The sequence below is a fragment of the Podarcis filfolensis genome, assembly GCF_964270895.1.
Source record: "Podarcis filfolensis genome assembly, chromosome: 6".
In the NCBI taxonomy this organism is placed as follows: domain Eukaryota; kingdom Metazoa; phylum Chordata; class Lepidosauria; order Squamata; family Lacertidae; genus Podarcis; species Podarcis filfolensis.
In genome coordinates, this window is record NC_139609.1 from 74,529,046 (window position 1) to 74,545,840 (window position 16,795).

The window sequence follows — 16,795 nt, forward strand, 5'->3', positions numbered from 1 at the left end:
GATATTGTGTTCTCTTTTCACAGTTATCACCAAATATTCCTATTTTTTTCTAAGTTATATCTCATCTCACATGTAATGTTTTCCAATACTGTGGGGCACTGTAAAGTAGTATCAGGCCTGTTTTGCAGGTGGAGGGCATAAATGCGTATAGCCCAAAAATGTAGCTTGGTGTATTTCACTGGTTGATGGGGGGTTGGGGGCAGCTGCATACTGGGTCTCAAAAACAGTTCTCAGTGAGGAACCCGCAACCTTTCCCTGCCATTACAATATCCCTGGGCAGAGGCAAAAGCAGCCAGAATTATCTTCATTCTGAGAATCATAGTCCTCTGAGGGGAACAGAGTTGCTTCCTAACAGCCCTAAGCACCCTTAATAAATTACAGCTCCCAGGATTCCTGTTTAAATTGGTATGATACTGCTCCTTTAAATGCATGGTGCAGAAGTGACATAAATCAGGCGCAGGGCAAGGGGTCAGATAAACGATTTTCAACAACATGCCAGGAGTGCCAACCTTTGGGCTACAATTCCCACCATCCCTAGCCAGTGTGACCAATGCACATGACTGATGGGGGTTGCAGCCCCAAAGATAGATGGACATGGCAGTCATACAAAAGAAAAATAATTTAAAAGAAAGGAACGTGAAGGGTGGGAGGGAAGCTGTGAGGGTCTTCCATGCTTTAAATTTGTATGGCGTTGATGTGGCCATACAAAAACACAGGGTTGGAGCTCAGCCTAATTCCATCTCGCCTCCGCGGGGAAAACCTTCCAGGAAAACTCCCAACCAGTCCAAGAAACCGGAGAAGCGTGTAAACTGCAAGTGCTGCGGCACCTTGAATGCTAAGAAACGTGTTGCACGGTATAAATACTCCAAATGCGTGTGTATGTTTGAGCGACGGAGCGAGGAAACCCCGCTTTTCCTTTTGGGGGCCCGTCTGAAGAGCGGAACCTCGAAAACTCCGCTCTGGTTTCCAGCCGGCGAAGGGAACGGAAGCAGCCGAGGCAGGTCCGACGGAGCAGCGTCCCCCTCACCCACCCGCTCCGTACGCGTGCCGGACGGGCGATGGAGGAGGCCGGAGGGGTGTTCCCCTTCCGCGACGTCCGCTGGGACCCGGACCCGGCGCTGGAGCCGAGCCCGGCCGTGCGCGTGCCTTCTCCCGCTCCCTTGGTGCTGGACAACGGCTCCTTCCAGCTGCGCCTGGGCTGGGCCTGCCGGGCCTCCGAGGTGCCCAGCGAGCCTCTGCTCCGATTCCGGTCGCTGGTGGCGCGCAGCCGCGGGGCGCGCGGAGGGGCCGGCCCCGAGACTCAGGTGGGCAACGACCTGGGCAGCCCCGAGCCCCTCCGCTGGCTGCTGCGCTCGCCCTTCGACCGCAACGTGCCGGTGCAGATGGAGCTGCAGGAGCTGCTCTTCGACCACGGCTTCCAGCGCCTCGGGGTCGCCTCGCAGGTAGGCGGCTTGAGGACCATCAAGTCCCGTGGTTCCCAGCATGGGACACACGGGGGAGGGGGGGAATTTGATTTTTAAGGGCAATTCGAGAATGAGTTATTAACATTATTTTATTTTATTTTTTGCATTTCTTATGGTTCTAGGGGCCTCATATCATCATCGTTACTTTTAATTTGCATACCGCCTTTCTATCTTACAATACCCAAGGCGGTTTACAAGCTGAAGAAACAAAGAACAGACACCTTGTAACAGTCTAACGTAATACAAAAATGTGATAATAAAACATAGCTTTAAAATAAGCAACCTACATCAGACAAAGTAACATTCAGCAATCATTAGAATAGTAACATTCAGCAGTCATTAGAATGGTATAGAAAATGATAAAACATAACTTTGAAATAAGCAACCTACACCAAATAATGTAACATTCAGCAATCATTATAATAATATAAAAATTAAACAGAAATCTACGCTTAACAATTACAATATATAATTTCTGAACTACAATCGCTAAAACAACGGCAAGTATATAAATATATACAGTGGCATACACATTGTTAAAATTAAAATCAGAATGTATGCGGCGGTCAGCCGGTGACAATGGGGAGGTTATCTAAACAAAAGTTTTTCTAAAGATAAAATACTATTTTTTCATATCACTTCATATTACTGTATTATTATTTTTTAACAATTTTTTAGTGATTTCTTCCTCAATACTTCAACTGTCCTTTCGTTCTTTTATCTTTCTCTTTCACGGATGTCATGTTCTTTGGAAGCTTGTTTAGACCAAGTTAATGGCCTTTTAGGCTTCCTCCATGTAAATAGGAGTTCACTTTTTGAATAATAAGAATTATATGTCACGGGGGGGGGTGTCAGGATTTTTAGAGATGCTTAGGTGGGGCATGGTCAAAAAAAGGTTGGGAACCACTGATCTAGTCCAAGCCCCCTGCAATGCAGGAATATGCAACTGTCCCATTCCTGGGATCAAACCTGCAACTGTGGCATGATCAGCACCAGACTCTGACCAACAGACCTGCCCAGGAGTTTGTGCATGTGCTACTCAACATATATAGTTCCGTTTCATCAGTACAACGGTACCCTTTTCAACTCTGGCTCCGGCCTGGTGGAACACTCTGCCTCATGAGACCAGGGCCCTACAGGATCTGATTTGTTTCCGCAGGGCCTGTAAGACAGAGTTGTTCCGCCTGGCCTTTGGCTTGGAGCCAATTTGATTCCCTCCCTCCCTCTCTTTCTTTTTCTTTTCCTTCTCCTCCTGCGATGAGGCTACATTTTAATATTTTAATGTTCCATTATTTTAATGTTGTATTTTATTTTTGTTTTTAAGTTGTAATCATTCATCTTGTTTTTATTATTGCTTGTAAGCCGCTCTGAGCCCGGCCTTGGCTGGGGAGGGCGGGGTATAATAATAATAATAATTATTATTATTATTATTACCCAGCCTGCTTCCCTCCAGATGCTGATGACTGGCCTGCCAGTCACTGCCTCTCAGGATTCATAGATCATCGAGCTGTAGAGTTGGAAGGGGCTCCTGAGAGTCATCTAGTCCAACCCACAGCTTCCCGACTCTGTTTTCTTGTATAGCTCTATAAATAACTTTCAAACCTAGGTAAACTGTTTTAACCAGGTCTTCATTTCTTGCCATTTCATTACAGGGCTGTGTTGACCACCCAGTTGTGGTCACTGAAGCGGTCTGCAACCCTCTCTATTCAAGACAAATGATGTCAGAGCTCCTGTTTGAATGTTACCAAGTTCCCAAGGTTTCTTATGGCGTGGACAGTTTGTACAGTTTATATCACAACAAGAGGCAGGGCTGGCCTTGCAGTGGTCTCATAGTTTCCTCTGGATATCAATGTACACATATTTTGCCAGTCTTGGATGGCCGGTGAGTTGGCTTCAATAAACTGTATCCAAGCATTAGTGGACATTACTAACTTATCAGTGGGTCAACTCTGAGTAAAATTTAGTTGGATGCAGTTCAATTTTTTGCTTAATACTATAAAATACTGTGAAGTTCTGCTTCTAAAGATGACCATCAATTTATATAACAAAGGCAGCTGCACAGTTTGGTGTTGCCAACATGTTCTGAAAGAGCATCTTTATCAAATTAATGTTTATGCTCCCTTGGTAAAAATGTTTTTGAAAGGTGTTGGGAAAATGAATCTGTGCAGCTGTCCTTCATTTTGTTTGTCATCTTTACCACTGCAATTGATCCATTGATTTTGTGTCTGACTTTTACTAATCCTGTATGCGAGAAGTTGCTAGAATATGTAGACGCTAGTACCTTAGTTCTGCTTAGTTAGGTTTATAGTTTATAGCCATGGGGTGGTTGTTGTCCCCTCAGTTTCCCTCGAGTGTGTGAACTCTCTTATGCAGTAACTAGTAGGGCATCCCTGGTTCCGAGACAATAGTTTTTACTTGTGCTGCGTGAATATTTCCTGAAGGCAACAGAAGAGAGTTGCTATATGAATTGGTATGGGTTTTCTCTGCTTCTTTGGGAGGAAGGGTGACATATAAATTTAATAATAATAAAGTGTGGAAATGCACCGTATTTTTCGCCCTATAGGACGCACTTTTCCCCCTCCAAAAATGAAGGGGAAATGTGTGTGCGTCCTATGGGGCGAATGCAGGCTTTCGCTGAAGCCTGGAGAGCAAGAGGGGTCGGTGCGCAATGACCCCTCTCGCTCTCCAGGCTTCGTGGACCTCTCTGCAAGCAGCAGGAGCGCTCCCGCTGCTTGCGGAGAGTTGCCTGTATGCCGAAGCCTGCGCGCGCTGAGATCAGCGCGCCCAGGCTTCGCAGACCTCTCCGCAAGCAGTGGGAGTGCTCCCGCTGCTTGCGGAGAGTTGCCTGCAACCCGAAGCCTGCGCGCGCTGAGATCAGCGCGCCCAGGCTTCGCGGGCCTCTCAGCAAGCAGCGGGAGCCAGCGCTGGGCTCCCACGGCTTGCAGAGAGCTGCCTGTTTGGGGGCTGGGGTCGGGGGAAGCTCAGGCCTCCCCCGCCCCAGCCCCGTGCCTGGGGGGGGGAAATAATTTTTTTCCCTTTATTTCCCCCCCAAAAAACTAGGTGTACCTTATGGGACGGTGCGTCCTATAGGGCGAAAAATACGGTATATCTAAAACATGGATACTGAATTATGTTAGAGCATTTGTTTTAAGCTGCTCAGAATTCTGGCTTTTTTAAAATTTAGATGATAACCTGCTATTGAGAACTCTAGTAGAAAGAACTTAATGAACCATTCCTATATTGTGTACCAGCTCACATTTACTTTGTTTCTATGGATTGGTAGGTTGGATGCTAGAAACTGTAAGCGTATAAATATTGGAGGGTGCCAGGCTGCTCTGTACCTTCAGCGTCTCCTGCAGCTAAAATATCCTGGGCATTTTGCTGCCATTACTCTCAGCCGTGTAGAGGAAATACTGCATGAGCACAGCTATGTTGCAGAAGATTATAAGGATGGTAAGCGTTGCTATTAATGGCTGTCATGCAGCTTTAAAGTTACATACTATTTCCTCATGGTTTGGTAAAAATATTTTTTCTCTTAGGGTTCTGGCAATCCCAGGAGAAAAAAATCTAAAGAAGTAAATTTATATTGCTAAAGAGGTTTGAAAATAGATTTGCAAACCTGCTTTAAAAACATGGTTAACATTAAGTATATTGCAGTTTTACATCTGCAATATACTTAATGTTAACCATGTTTTTAAAGCAAGTTTGCAAATCAAATCTGAACTCAGGTTTAAAACTAACCATGACTAGCATTTTAACATTTAAGATATTTTCAAACCTCTTTAGCAATATAAATATGGTATGCATTCAAGAAAAGAGGTAGGTCCCACCAAACAAAATACCTTAATTGTCAAAGGGTAAAGTCATGCATCTTTAGCATACAGCAAAATCTGAACAGTGAACAGGCTAGCTGCACCCCTCACGGGGCCACCATCCTCTTTACGGATGAGAGTGGTGAGACTACCATGGGCGTCCTCTCTGTAGATCTGAACACCTAAGAAGGTTAGTGGGATGGAGGCAATCTTTCAGATATTTGGGACCTAAATCATTCATATCTTAAAATACTAATGTGAGCTATGGTCAGTGCTGGAAAGTTAACCTGATTTTACCTTATTAAGCTTTTGTATGGTGAATAATCCCTCAGATGCAGCAGCTTGTCCCAAGCAGTATCTAGTGATGCAGATTGCTTTGAGCAAACTTATTTATTATGTGCACTTATAAATAATAAAGTATATTAAAGGGGCTGAATTACCTTGTTGAATCTGGTCAGCAACTGGTTTTAGGAGGTCCATTTGGCAGACACAATAAAAGACTGTATGCCTATTCTCCATCCTACTCCAGACTGTCAGCAAGTCATTGCATCATGTCATTTGCACACTTTCTCCCTCTAGGTTTGCATTAGGGAGAGTTGGCTCTTGGGATTCTACTTGCTCATTCTTCTGAAGCATAGCTACTCCTTGGAACAAGGGTCTGGGACCTGAGTACCTTTTGCTCCTTTCCTTTTCATTCATGTCTCCTTCTACTTGGTGCAAACTGTTGGGAAAAATATGTGCATCTAACAGACAATAGCAGTTTCAATTTGAAAAGTAAGCAAGAACAGTAATAGTGCAGACTGTTTGTTTCATTGTTTATAAGCTACCTTTGAGAGTTAACCTCCCAAGGTGGCTCACAACATTTTTTTAAGAGAACATTTTGTTATAGATTATCAGATGGCTTTCCCTGTAATTTCCAAATATCCAAACTTGCCAAAGGCGTTTGTTTAGCAGCACAGAAACCCTGTAGAGTTGTGACTGCAAAACTCATTATTGTGCTTCTGAAACTTCTGAGCAGAAATGCAGAAGTGGAGGTCACCTGAATATTATGAGAACCATGTGCATAAGATGCAGCTGCCCTTTTCAAATAAGTTGCTTGGGAGCACCCTCACATCTGAAGAGAAGCAGGAGAGGCGGCAGCAACAACTTCGACGGCTCCAGGAGCTCAATGCTCGCCGAAGAGAGGAAAAGCTACAGCTTGATCAAGAGAGGTTGGACAGGCTGCTTTATGTTCAGGTAACCCTGCACAATGTTTGAGATGCAGCTTTGGGGAAGTTGAAAAGGAGAAGCTGATGGCAGGAGAACATGATATGAAAATACCAGATTTCATTCTTGGGGAAAATACTTAATGTCATGGGATCACTTTGATATCATCTCAGTGAGAGAATTGCAGATACCACAATAGTCGCCAGAAAATAAGGGCAAGTTTTTTGCTCATTTGGAAATGTTCTCCCGCCCTGGGCTTTTCTGCAATATTCCCCTTAGTTATATTGCAGCCAATAGAAATCACATGGTATTGTGTTTTGTGTGCAGGAACTACTGGAGGAAGGTCATATGGATCAGTTTCATAAAGGCTTGATGGAACTGAACATGGACTCTGCTGAGGAACTTCAATCTTACATTCATAAGCTGAGTATGGCCATTGAGCAAACCAAGCAGAAAATCCTACAGGCAGAAGTGAGCGTTGAAGTGGACGTTGTTGATAGCAAGCCAGAGGTACTGCAGTAAGGTTGCATTAATTCTGTCAGCACATAACCATAAGTATATGCAAAACAGTTCTAAGACTGTATTTTATTGACTGTGTTACAACTTCCTGCAAAGTTGTCTATTGATATATTCTCCTGCAGCTGTCTCCTTTTTGTCTTGCCATCCATCACCATCCGTCTGTCTCATAGTGATCTCAGTTGGTGAGTGCCAACAGGACTACAGCAAAAACAGGGCCACTGAGAAACAAAAGGGAAGTGTTGCATTGCTTGAGAGAATCCAAAGGGTTGCAGAAGTAGAAAAAGGTAGTCGGCGGGAGGGGGGGGGAGCCTAAAGAGTCCCTTCCGCCTATGAAAAGAAAATTGCCCAATGAGGACTGAGCATGGTCTGGGGTCACAGAATGCTTAGTGTCTAGGGAAGAAAATGGGAAATGGATGGGTGCAGAGGAACAAAGTGTCTTGAAGAAGGACATGGCTGGCGTGAAAGAAGGACATGAAAGACTGAACAGGAGCCACTCCACTCCCCAGTGGAGCTGCTGAGAAGTAGGAGTGGGCCCTGGTGTATCTCAAAGTATGCAGAAATGCAAAATATAAAAACATGGAGGAAAATCTTCCCCCAAGAGCTCTGTGAGGCTATGCTAATATTTGCTGTTCTCAGAGCTTAGTAGCCTCATCTCCTTGCAGAAAACTGAGCTGTCATTTGTTTTGAGCACTCTTGAGACAGACCATAGCCTGTTTAAATTTTTTTAAAATATGGCCTATTGGAGGTTGAGGATAGGAAAGCGGTGGATATTCAAGTTGGAATTATGCAAAGGTTCCTCCTTGGCATTTGGCATCATTTTTGAGCATTCCTTGTGCCCTGTTAGAAAAAAGGTCGAAAAACGGAATGTGAAATTAGTGTCAGCTTCACATAACAGAATTGGGTAGATGCCAAGAATATACCGTACTTTTTCATGTATATACGTTGTTTTTTTCACTAAAATGTATCCTCTTCTGGATACATTTGAAGCAACTATGTATTGCTCCAAACTACTCATCTCAAAAGGTGAGCTTAAGTGAAGATGCCTATTGACTGAGCCACTTACCAATATCATGGGCAGGGCATTTTTTCAGCCAGGACTCACCGGAACTGAGTTCCAGCACCAAAAACAGCCCTGATCATGGGTCATAAACCAGTAGTAATGAAACTGGCGAAACGTTAATGTCAAGTATGAGGGGAATGATAGAAAAGGGTGTGTGAAATTTAATTGATAGCTGTTGGCATTGCATACCACATTCTGAGCCTATGATTTTCATAAACTATGAAAATGAATACTGGTCGTGTAAGGGCTTTGTTTTCATGAGCATTTGTCTAGCATGCGTAGGGCAAAGGAGAACCATGAACTGAAATCAGTGACATCTTCTAAGCAAGAGTTATTTGAGGATACGTTTTTACTTCCATGCAGAAAAATGTTTAATCTTTATCGTTATGTAAGCCTTTATTTATAAGGTCTGTAAACTTTCTCATATTTGCTAAATTCAAAAATAGCCTTTTTTGGTTTATAGCTGGCAAAACCAAATTCTTGGCATGAAATTCCCAAACCCCAATTGCTTAGCATTACAGCTCTAAGTAAAGTAGCCTACCTCAGGTTTGAAACCTCACTCAATAAATAGTTTTTTTTAATATCTTCAGCCAGCACTGGCAAGAGCTATGGAGGCATCCTGATTCAGTCATTTTAGCAGCCTGGTCTTTGTTGCCCCTTCTGGCATAATACTTACTTTCACTGAACTTTGCTGCCTGAAATTAGCAATTTCCCACTGTTTACAAAACCTCTTATTTAGACTGCAAATATTGGCTTACCAGCTTCACATGAACAGACAAAAATACTTCATAAACCTGTTGATGAGTCTTAAATGTACCAAGTTTGTGCTATCCTGAACATCTAAACTTACTTTAAGTCTTTTGGTGTCAATTATATATTTATGTTTGTATGTATATGTGGATTAGGCATTCTTCTGAACAGAGGATTTTTAAAAAGTGGATAACTGTGTTAAAGTAATTGGGTGTATGTAAATATATTGATTGATTTTATTATCTCATAAAATTTATACACATAACAGCGGTCCTGAGAGATCTGCATTGGCTCCCAGTACATTTCTGAGCACAATTCTAAGTGTTGGTGCTGACCTTTAAAGCCCTAAACGGCTTTGGTCCTGTATACCTGAAGGAGCGTCTCCACTCCCATTGTTCAGCCCGGACTCTGAGATCCAGCGCCAAGGGCCTTCTGGCGGTTCCCTCATTGCGAGAGTGAGGTTACAGGGAACCAGACAGAGGGCCTTCTCGGTAGTGGCACCCACCCTGTGGAACACCCTCCCATCAGATGTCAAGGAAATAAGCAGCTATCCTATTTTTAAAAGACATCTGAAGGCAGCCCTGTTTAGGGAAGTTTTTAATGTGTTGTTTTTAACACTCGATTGGGAGCCGCCCAGAGTGGCTGGAGAAACTCAGCCGGATGGGCGGAGTATAAATAATAAATTATTGTTATTATTATAAAAGAAAACCCCTCAAAGCAGTTTACAAAAAGATAAAACAATAAAATTGAGTGGGAGAAATGTTTACTAAGGCTGTAGTCCCAAGCACATTTAGTAGCCCCCTTGAATTTGGTCTGACTTTATGATTAATTGCATCATCTTAGAACTGCATAGCTGGCATTCAGCCAGCAGGAAAGGCTTGTTCATTCTGATCATAACTGGTTTTAGACCTTGGCATTGGCAAGCCAGCTTCTGTGGCTTCCCTGTTTTAATATAAGAACCTGTGGTCTCTTTCGTTTTCAAGATGCCTGATCTGGATCCAATGGGCAGCGAACAATCAATGGAAGACGTAGAAAGCATGAATGAATTTGAGCCCTTATTTGCTGAGGAGCAACCCGAAGTTGAAAAGCCAGTTACTACAGTACAGGTTTGTCTTTATACACATCCTATCTCTTAGTCTACTTTACAATATATATTTTTGCAAGGTTTTGCACAACCTTGATGGCAGAAAGTGAGGAGGAATTAAAGAACATTTTAATGAGGGTGAAAGAGGAGACCACAAAATATGGTCTGAAGCTCAACATCAAAAAAACTAAGATCATGGCCACTGGTCCCATCACCTCCTGGCAAATAGAAAGGGAAGAAATGCAGGCAGTGAGAGATTTTACTTTCTTGGGCTCCATGATCACTGCAGATGCTGACAGCAGTCATGAAATTAAAAGATGCCTGCTTCTTGGGAGGAAAGCAATGACAAACCTAGACAGCATCTTAAAAAGCAGAGACATCACCTTGACAACAAAGGTCCGTATAGTTAAAGCTATGGTTTTCCCAGTAGTGATGTATGGAAGTGAGAGTTGGACCATAAAGAAGGCGGATCGCCAAAGAATTGATGCTTTTGAATTATGGTGCTGGAGGAGACCCTTGAGAGTCCCATGGACTGCAAGAAGATCAAACCTATCCATTCTGAAGGAAATCAGCCCTGAGTGCTCACTGGAAGGAGAGATCCTGAAGCTGAGGCTCCAGTACTTTGGCCACCTCATGAGAAGAGAAGACTCCCTGGAAAAGACCCTGATGTTGGGAAAGATGGAGGGCACTAGGAGAAGGAGATGACAGAGGACGAGATGGTGGGACAGTGTTCTCGAAGCTACGAACATAAGTTTGACCAAACTGCAGGAGGCAGTGGAAGACAGGCGTGCCTGGCGTGCTCTGGTCCATGGGGTCATGAAGAGTCGGACACAACAACAACAACAATTTTTACATTCAGTCAGCTACACTGGGCATGAAATTTGAGCCCTGGCCTCACTGAGTAGCGTATTTTTCGCTCTATAAGACGCACCAGACCACAAGACGCGCCTAGTTTTTGGAGGAGGAAAACAAGAAAAAAAATGTTCTGAATCCCAGAAGCCAGAACAGCAAGAGGGATTGCTGCACAGTGAAAGCAGCAATCCCTCTTGCTGTTCTGGCTTCTGGGATAGCTGCGCAGCCTGCATTCGCTCCATAAGACGCACACACATTTCCCCTTACTTTTTAGGAGGGAAAAAGTGAGTCTTATAGAGCAAAAAATACGGTAAGTCCTTGGAAGAGGATTTATCCCTTGGCGGAAGTTTTATTATCTGTCAGTAATAATAATAATAGTGACTTAAACCCATGGCATTGAAAAATGAAGATTATAAATTCATGTTTCAGACACTGACTTCAACCCATGGCTGTAATTCTGTGTATATTTGGGAGTAACTCTGCGAAACTTGCTTTCAAGTATACATGCATATGGTTGACTTACAGGAGAAGTGTTAATTTCCCCTCCCCCAAAATGCTTGTAGTGATAGGAAGAAACATCCCCAAGAGTATCTGCTGTCACCTTGATCACAGTTTATACCAGTTATATCTCGTACGGCAGATATAGTGTAAACTGTAAGCACCTAACATTTTCTAGATACTACACCAAACATTAAAAATACGAGTCCATACCTGAGGGCTTACAATCTAGTAAATGCAGTACAAAAGGAACAAGGCATAGGAAAAGAACTGGGGAAGTAAATTCAGGAACTAATTCTTTGAAAAGTTACGCAAATGTTTAATGACCAGGTAGCGTGGTTGTGGGAAATGGTTCTGGGAGGGGAGAAGCCAAAAGGCTTTCAGTCCCAGCTGATCTCATCTCTCCTACTGCTGCAACTACCTATAATATCTCATAACAGAATGTGTTGAAAAGTTGAAGTCTCTCTCTGGATGAGGGCAGACAATACAGATTCTGGTGGTGATAGAGCTTAATCCATATTTACAACATGTTTTCAATAAAATGTTGAGCATTACATAAAAGGTTCTGACAAGTAACAGTAGACGTTTCTGACTGATATTTTTACAGCCCGTGTTTAACCTGGCAGAGTATCACCAACTCTTTATTGGCACAGAAAGAATCCGGGTTCCTGAAATTATTTTCCAGCCATCCTTAATAGGAGAAGAGCAGGCTGGGATGGCAGAAACCATACAGTTTGTCCTGGACAGGTTAGTTTTCAAAAGTGAACTCCTATTTAAATGACAGCGCAATCCTGTACATGTGTATCTGGAAATAAGCCTAGTTGAATTAAATGGTACTCTTAGGTAAATGTGGGTAGCATTGCAGCCTCTGTGTATTTAAGAACAAGCTGTCACTGTTCAGAGAGTACTTGTTTTTTCTGCTGTAGAACCCAAATAATTACTCTCCTCATTTTTTTAATATAAAAAACCCTCAGTTTTGCAAGATTCTGGGGGATGCCACCACATTAAATAAGGCATTGTGTGATTATACATTTTGTTAGCTGCCTTGAACATAATGCATGATGCAGGGCACAAATTATATAAAAGAAGATGGTTGAGAGACACATTTGAAAGCCATGTACGTTCACAGTCCCCCTGTGTCTCACTGTTAAAATGTAAATTAACAGGCAGTCTGAAGAGGAGCTTTTTACTGGAAGGATCTTTTGAATTGGAACAAACTAAAATCAGATTTGTGCTTTACTCCTTGAAAAAGTTTAAACATTAAATCGGCCTCTACCACTACAGGGATTTCCCTTTCCCATCCACCCTTAGCACAGGAGTGGGGAATGTTTTTCAGTCCAGGGGCCACATTCTTTTCTGGGCCACCTTCTGGGGGCCATATGCCAGTGGTGGGTGGGGCCAGAGGCAAAAGAGGGCAGAATGACAAATGAATTTTACCTTCCATTCTCTGTCCTCAATCCCAGTCAGCTAGAAGCACTTTGAATCTGTTAAGGGAGTTTTATTTCTTCAGGTATCCTAAAGAGCAGCAGGAAAAACTTGTCCAGAATGTCTTCCTTACTGGTGGGAACATGATGTATCCTGGAATGAAAGCCAGAATCTACAAGGAGCTGCTTGAAATGAGGCCGTTCCAGTCGTCTTTTCAGGTGTAGTATTGGCTTTAGCAATGCAATGGCTACATGCAACATCCAAATACTGTACATGGCAATGATGACCAAACTTTATTGCACATGTGAAGCTAAGGGGGGCATTTGAACTGATGTGAAAAATCTCCTGAATTGGGCAGCAAGCTTACAGAGGGATGTAAATTTATAGAATACATTGGTAACCATGCTGGGCAGCATAAAGTACTGTAAAGGCAAAGGGACCCCTGACCATTAGGTCCAGTCATGGCCGACTCTGGGGTTGCAGCGCTCATCTCGCTCTATAGGCCGAGGGAGCCGGCATACAGCTTCCGGGTCATGTGGCCAGCATGACTAAGCCGCTTCTGGCGAACCAGAGCAGCACACGGAAACGCTGCTTGCCTTCCCGCCGGAGCGGTACCTGTTTATCTACTTGCACTTTGATGTGCTTTCGAGCTGCTAGGTTGGCAGAAGCAGGGACGGAGCAACGGGAGCTCACCCCATCGTGGGGATTCAAACCGCCGACCTTCTGATCGGCAAGTCCTAGGCTCTGTGGTTTAACCCACAGCACAACCCAGGCAAAAATATTGTCCAGCACTTGAACCTTCATGTTCAGGGGGACAGTATGACCTCGAATTTTCTTGTTGGGAAGCAACAGTGTGGGAGAGCTACTGATAGCCCTGCTTTGTTTGAGTACTTTCTTGGTTCATCACTGAGGAACAGGATGCTGGCTAAGAGAAAGCTTTTGGCTTTCATATTCTGGCAATAGAACAACAAACAGGGGACATGATTGCTGCATTCTGCTTTGTGTCTTTATAAAGGCAACCCTCCTTCCCGTTTTTCAGCATACAAGGCAGGTTGCAAATGATCAAAGGAACAAGTTCTGAGAATGCACTGCAAGGGGCAGACCATAGAATATGAAAACGTTAAATCCAAAAAGCAAAAAGACTTGAGGAAAAGAAAAGCATTTTAGATTGGTGTCTAAGAAAGAGGAACTGACACCCAGCAAACCTTTCTGGGGAATGCGTTCTATACAAGAGCTAGTAGAATAGAAAAGACTTTCGCTCTGGTTGTTACATTGCCAGCGTCAGAGGTCAGGGCCATTCAGAGCACAGCCTCAGAAGGTAACCTTAAGGAACAGGTTGTTTCATACCAAATAGGATTGTCAGATGTTTGCACCAGGTAGCTTTGCGTGTTGCCATTCTGTGGCCTTTGACTTCCACTAAACAGATCCTTTTGTTGTCTTGCTGCCATCCAGGTGCATCTTGCTTCCAATCCTGTTTTAGATGCATGGTATGGAGCTCAAGAGTGGGCCCTGGAGTACATGAACCGCGATGAAGGCTGGATTACTAGGAAAGATTATGAAGAAAAGGGTGGAGAATACCTTAAGGAGCACTGTACTTCCAACGTCTATGTGCCCATCCGTCTCCCAAAGCAGGCTCCGCGGGCAGCTGAAACTCCAGCATCCAGCAAAGCGCCGGGAACTGCCACAAACAATGTCTCTGAGCAAGCATAGTATGCAGGCTGCAATGGTATGTAACTGCAAAATAGACACAACCTGTGTAAAGCTTTTCAGAACTGCAAGGCAGCTGCCATCCTGCAAAACCGGGTGCAAGTTTAAGTTCGACATTTCCGGGCACCTCAGCTTGTGCAGTGATCAACTGTGTGTTTTATCCATGGTTGCCATGGAAGAATTGCAGGCTCTTCACCAGTTTTTGGTGTAAAGATGCAAAAGAAATATTGGCCTCATTGAGGCTAACATATCAAGTGTTTTATATTAATAGACCATGCTGTAAAAAGCTGTTGGCAATGTAAATAAAGTCTCTTGGGTTTTCCCCTCCCCATGTTTATCAGTGTCAAATGTTCCTAACATACCATAGGACTGATTTCCAGAGAGGCTGCCATATTCATCTGCTGCAACAAAAACTATGAAAACCCTTATGCCAATATGGACCAAAGTGTTTATTTCAAGCTTTGGTGAATGTGAGCTCGCTTCATCAGATACATCAGTAGCAATGTTAATCCAGGAGGGGGAGCCTTTACCGAAAGGAAGAAGGTAGTTTGAAGGAACAAATCTTTGCTGAAATTGGGATTTGGGGTTTTGTTTCTTATTCTAGTCATCTGTTCAGGTGGTTGTGGACTTTTCCTTTCTTTTGTTCACTAGCTAAAGGGGGAAAAACCCACAGTATAGTTTCAGAAGTTTATTCTGACACACGTTTGTAAAACGAGAAGGTTCAGCAATACATCAGTTTATGAAACATTTATTACATAAGGGAGGCAAACACTGGTGTTGGTAGAGAGAGAAAACACCATATTTGGTTCAGTTAGGGCATCCTACATTAGTGATGAATTACTAATTGAACATGGCTTCATTGGTTAGTGACCCCCTGCATGCCAAGGAGAACAAAACCCTTGTTCATTACTCTTGCTTATATTAAGCAGCCATTGTTTTAGCCTGTCATAGTGCCACACAGATTCTCTTCTAAATGAATGTATCCCTGTATGCTTGAACATCGGCTCTATTAATCAGGCACACAACTGTGAATTAAGGAAAAACTGTAACTCTTTAACAAGGGGAGAAAATAGGGAAAGCAATTAGCCCAAATTATGGCCCAATTTTCAACTGTCAGTTATTGTAGTACTGTCCAGGTAAAACAGAACTTTAGTCTGCAAGGAACTGATCCGAGATTGCTCTTATCACAGAAACTGAAGATAATTTGTAAGTAATTGGTGCCTAAATTCTTGTATAAGGTCTAGTTCAGGGTTTGCTTGGGCAGGCTACATCCAGCTGCAGGTGCTATTTTATTTATTAGATCTAAATGTGTTTGGCTGCTGATGTGCCCTCAAACACTCATTAAGGTATAGCAAAATGTTAATGCCATAGTTTTCTCAAGGTGGGAAACTTTCAAGCTCTCAGAACGAGGTGAAAAAGCATAAGCTGGGATGTATAGTTCTCAATGTAGAACACTGGGAAGTTCACAAACTTAAGTAGGTTTTCTAACAATAAAAAAGAAAAGCAGCCTAATGGCCACAAAGAACCTCTCTGAACAAATGTACGTTGATCACTTCATATACAACAACCAAATGTGTGTTGTATATGTAATATCCTCAATAAAGTCTTAATGATCAGGATTCTTACAACATAGACAACACCCTGCCTTTCAGTCCAATTTGCCAATTGCAAATACATCAACACTAGCTTCTCTGCATCATGTACATTTGTCTTAGAATAGCCATTAGGCTGTCCTCTTAAAATTTTTCTAAATAACTTAGGAAATGAATCTATAAACTTTGTAGTTTACTGCTTTTTCATTAATATGCATCCCAACTTACGTATTTCCTTGCTGCTGAATGAGATTTCCATTTGTGTTTCCTAAGAAAAAGATTCCACACTCCTTCAGCTCAGATGTAAGACATAATACTTTTATGTAATGTTGTGCCTGAGCACAGGTGATCCATAATAGGGAGTCCATTTATAGGCAGTTGGCAAGCATTAGCTGTCTTACAGAGTCTGCCTGGTTTGTGCAAGTCTGCCACTTTTGGCCCCAGGCCACAGTCAGGGCAATTGAGGCCCCCAAGGCTGCAGAAGTAGATTATCAAGGCAACTCTTAAGTGGTTAGGTTTCAAACATCCTGTATCTTTCTTGCTTTGCCTATGTCATTCTTGGAATGCGATTTAACTTTTCAACATGGCAGTATCTAGAACTGAATGCAGTACTGCAGATAAGACTGTGACCATTGCTGGAGAGACAGACACGCACATTTCTTTCCAGTTCTTAGGTACACAGTGCTTCTGTGTTAATGTAAAACAGTGATTGTCGTTGAACCACACATGTCTCTGAAAGGTAATGAAACCAGATTATTGTAAACTTCATTATTCCTCATTGAATGGTTAAAATCTACAGAATTATGTGACCTGTACCATGTTCAGAA

The 16,795-nt window shown here is 43.0% G+C and overlaps 1 protein-coding gene across 2 annotated transcripts; it reads left to right on the forward strand.

Annotated features, from left to right (window-relative positions):
* The first annotated feature begins 756 nt into the window (after positions 1 to 756).
* On the forward strand, positions 757 to 14,703 carry ACTR5 (actin related protein 5). Of its 2 annotated transcripts, none has more exons than XM_083618687.1 (9): positions 757 to 1,442; positions 3,116 to 3,345; positions 4,747 to 4,916; positions 6,294 to 6,511; positions 6,809 to 6,991; positions 9,794 to 9,916; positions 11,852 to 11,991; positions 12,755 to 12,887; positions 14,122 to 14,703. In XM_083618687.1, the coding sequence occupies exons 1-9, from the start codon at positions 1,059 to 1,061 to the stop codon at positions 14,377 to 14,379; spliced, it is 1,839 nt and encodes a 612-aa protein (XP_083474813.1). In that variant the 5' UTR covers positions 757 to 1,058; the 3' UTR covers positions 14,380 to 14,703. The 2 variants fall into 2 exon arrangements, with proteins under 2 accessions (XP_083474813.1, XP_083474814.1); XM_083618688.1 differs by lacking the exon at positions 14,122 to 14,703 and adding an exon at positions 13,709 to 13,765.
* Positions 14,704 to 16,795: the final 2,092 nt, after the last annotated feature.

Excerpts from the sequence above, each read along its gene's own strand:
- ACTR5 (XM_083618687.1), top strand. The coding sequence starts at position 1,059 with ATGGAGGAGGCCGGAGGGGTGTTCCCCTTCCGCGACGTCCGCTGGGAC. Across the intron at positions 4,917-6,293 it reads TGCAGAAGATTATAAGGATG|AAATGCAGAAGTGGAGGTCA; the intron begins GTAAGCGTTGCT and ends ACTTCTGAGCAG. Across the intron at positions 11,992-12,754 it reads ATACAGTTTGTCCTGGACAG|GTATCCTAAAGAGCAGCAGG; the intron begins GTTAGTTTTCAA and ends TTATTTCTTCAG.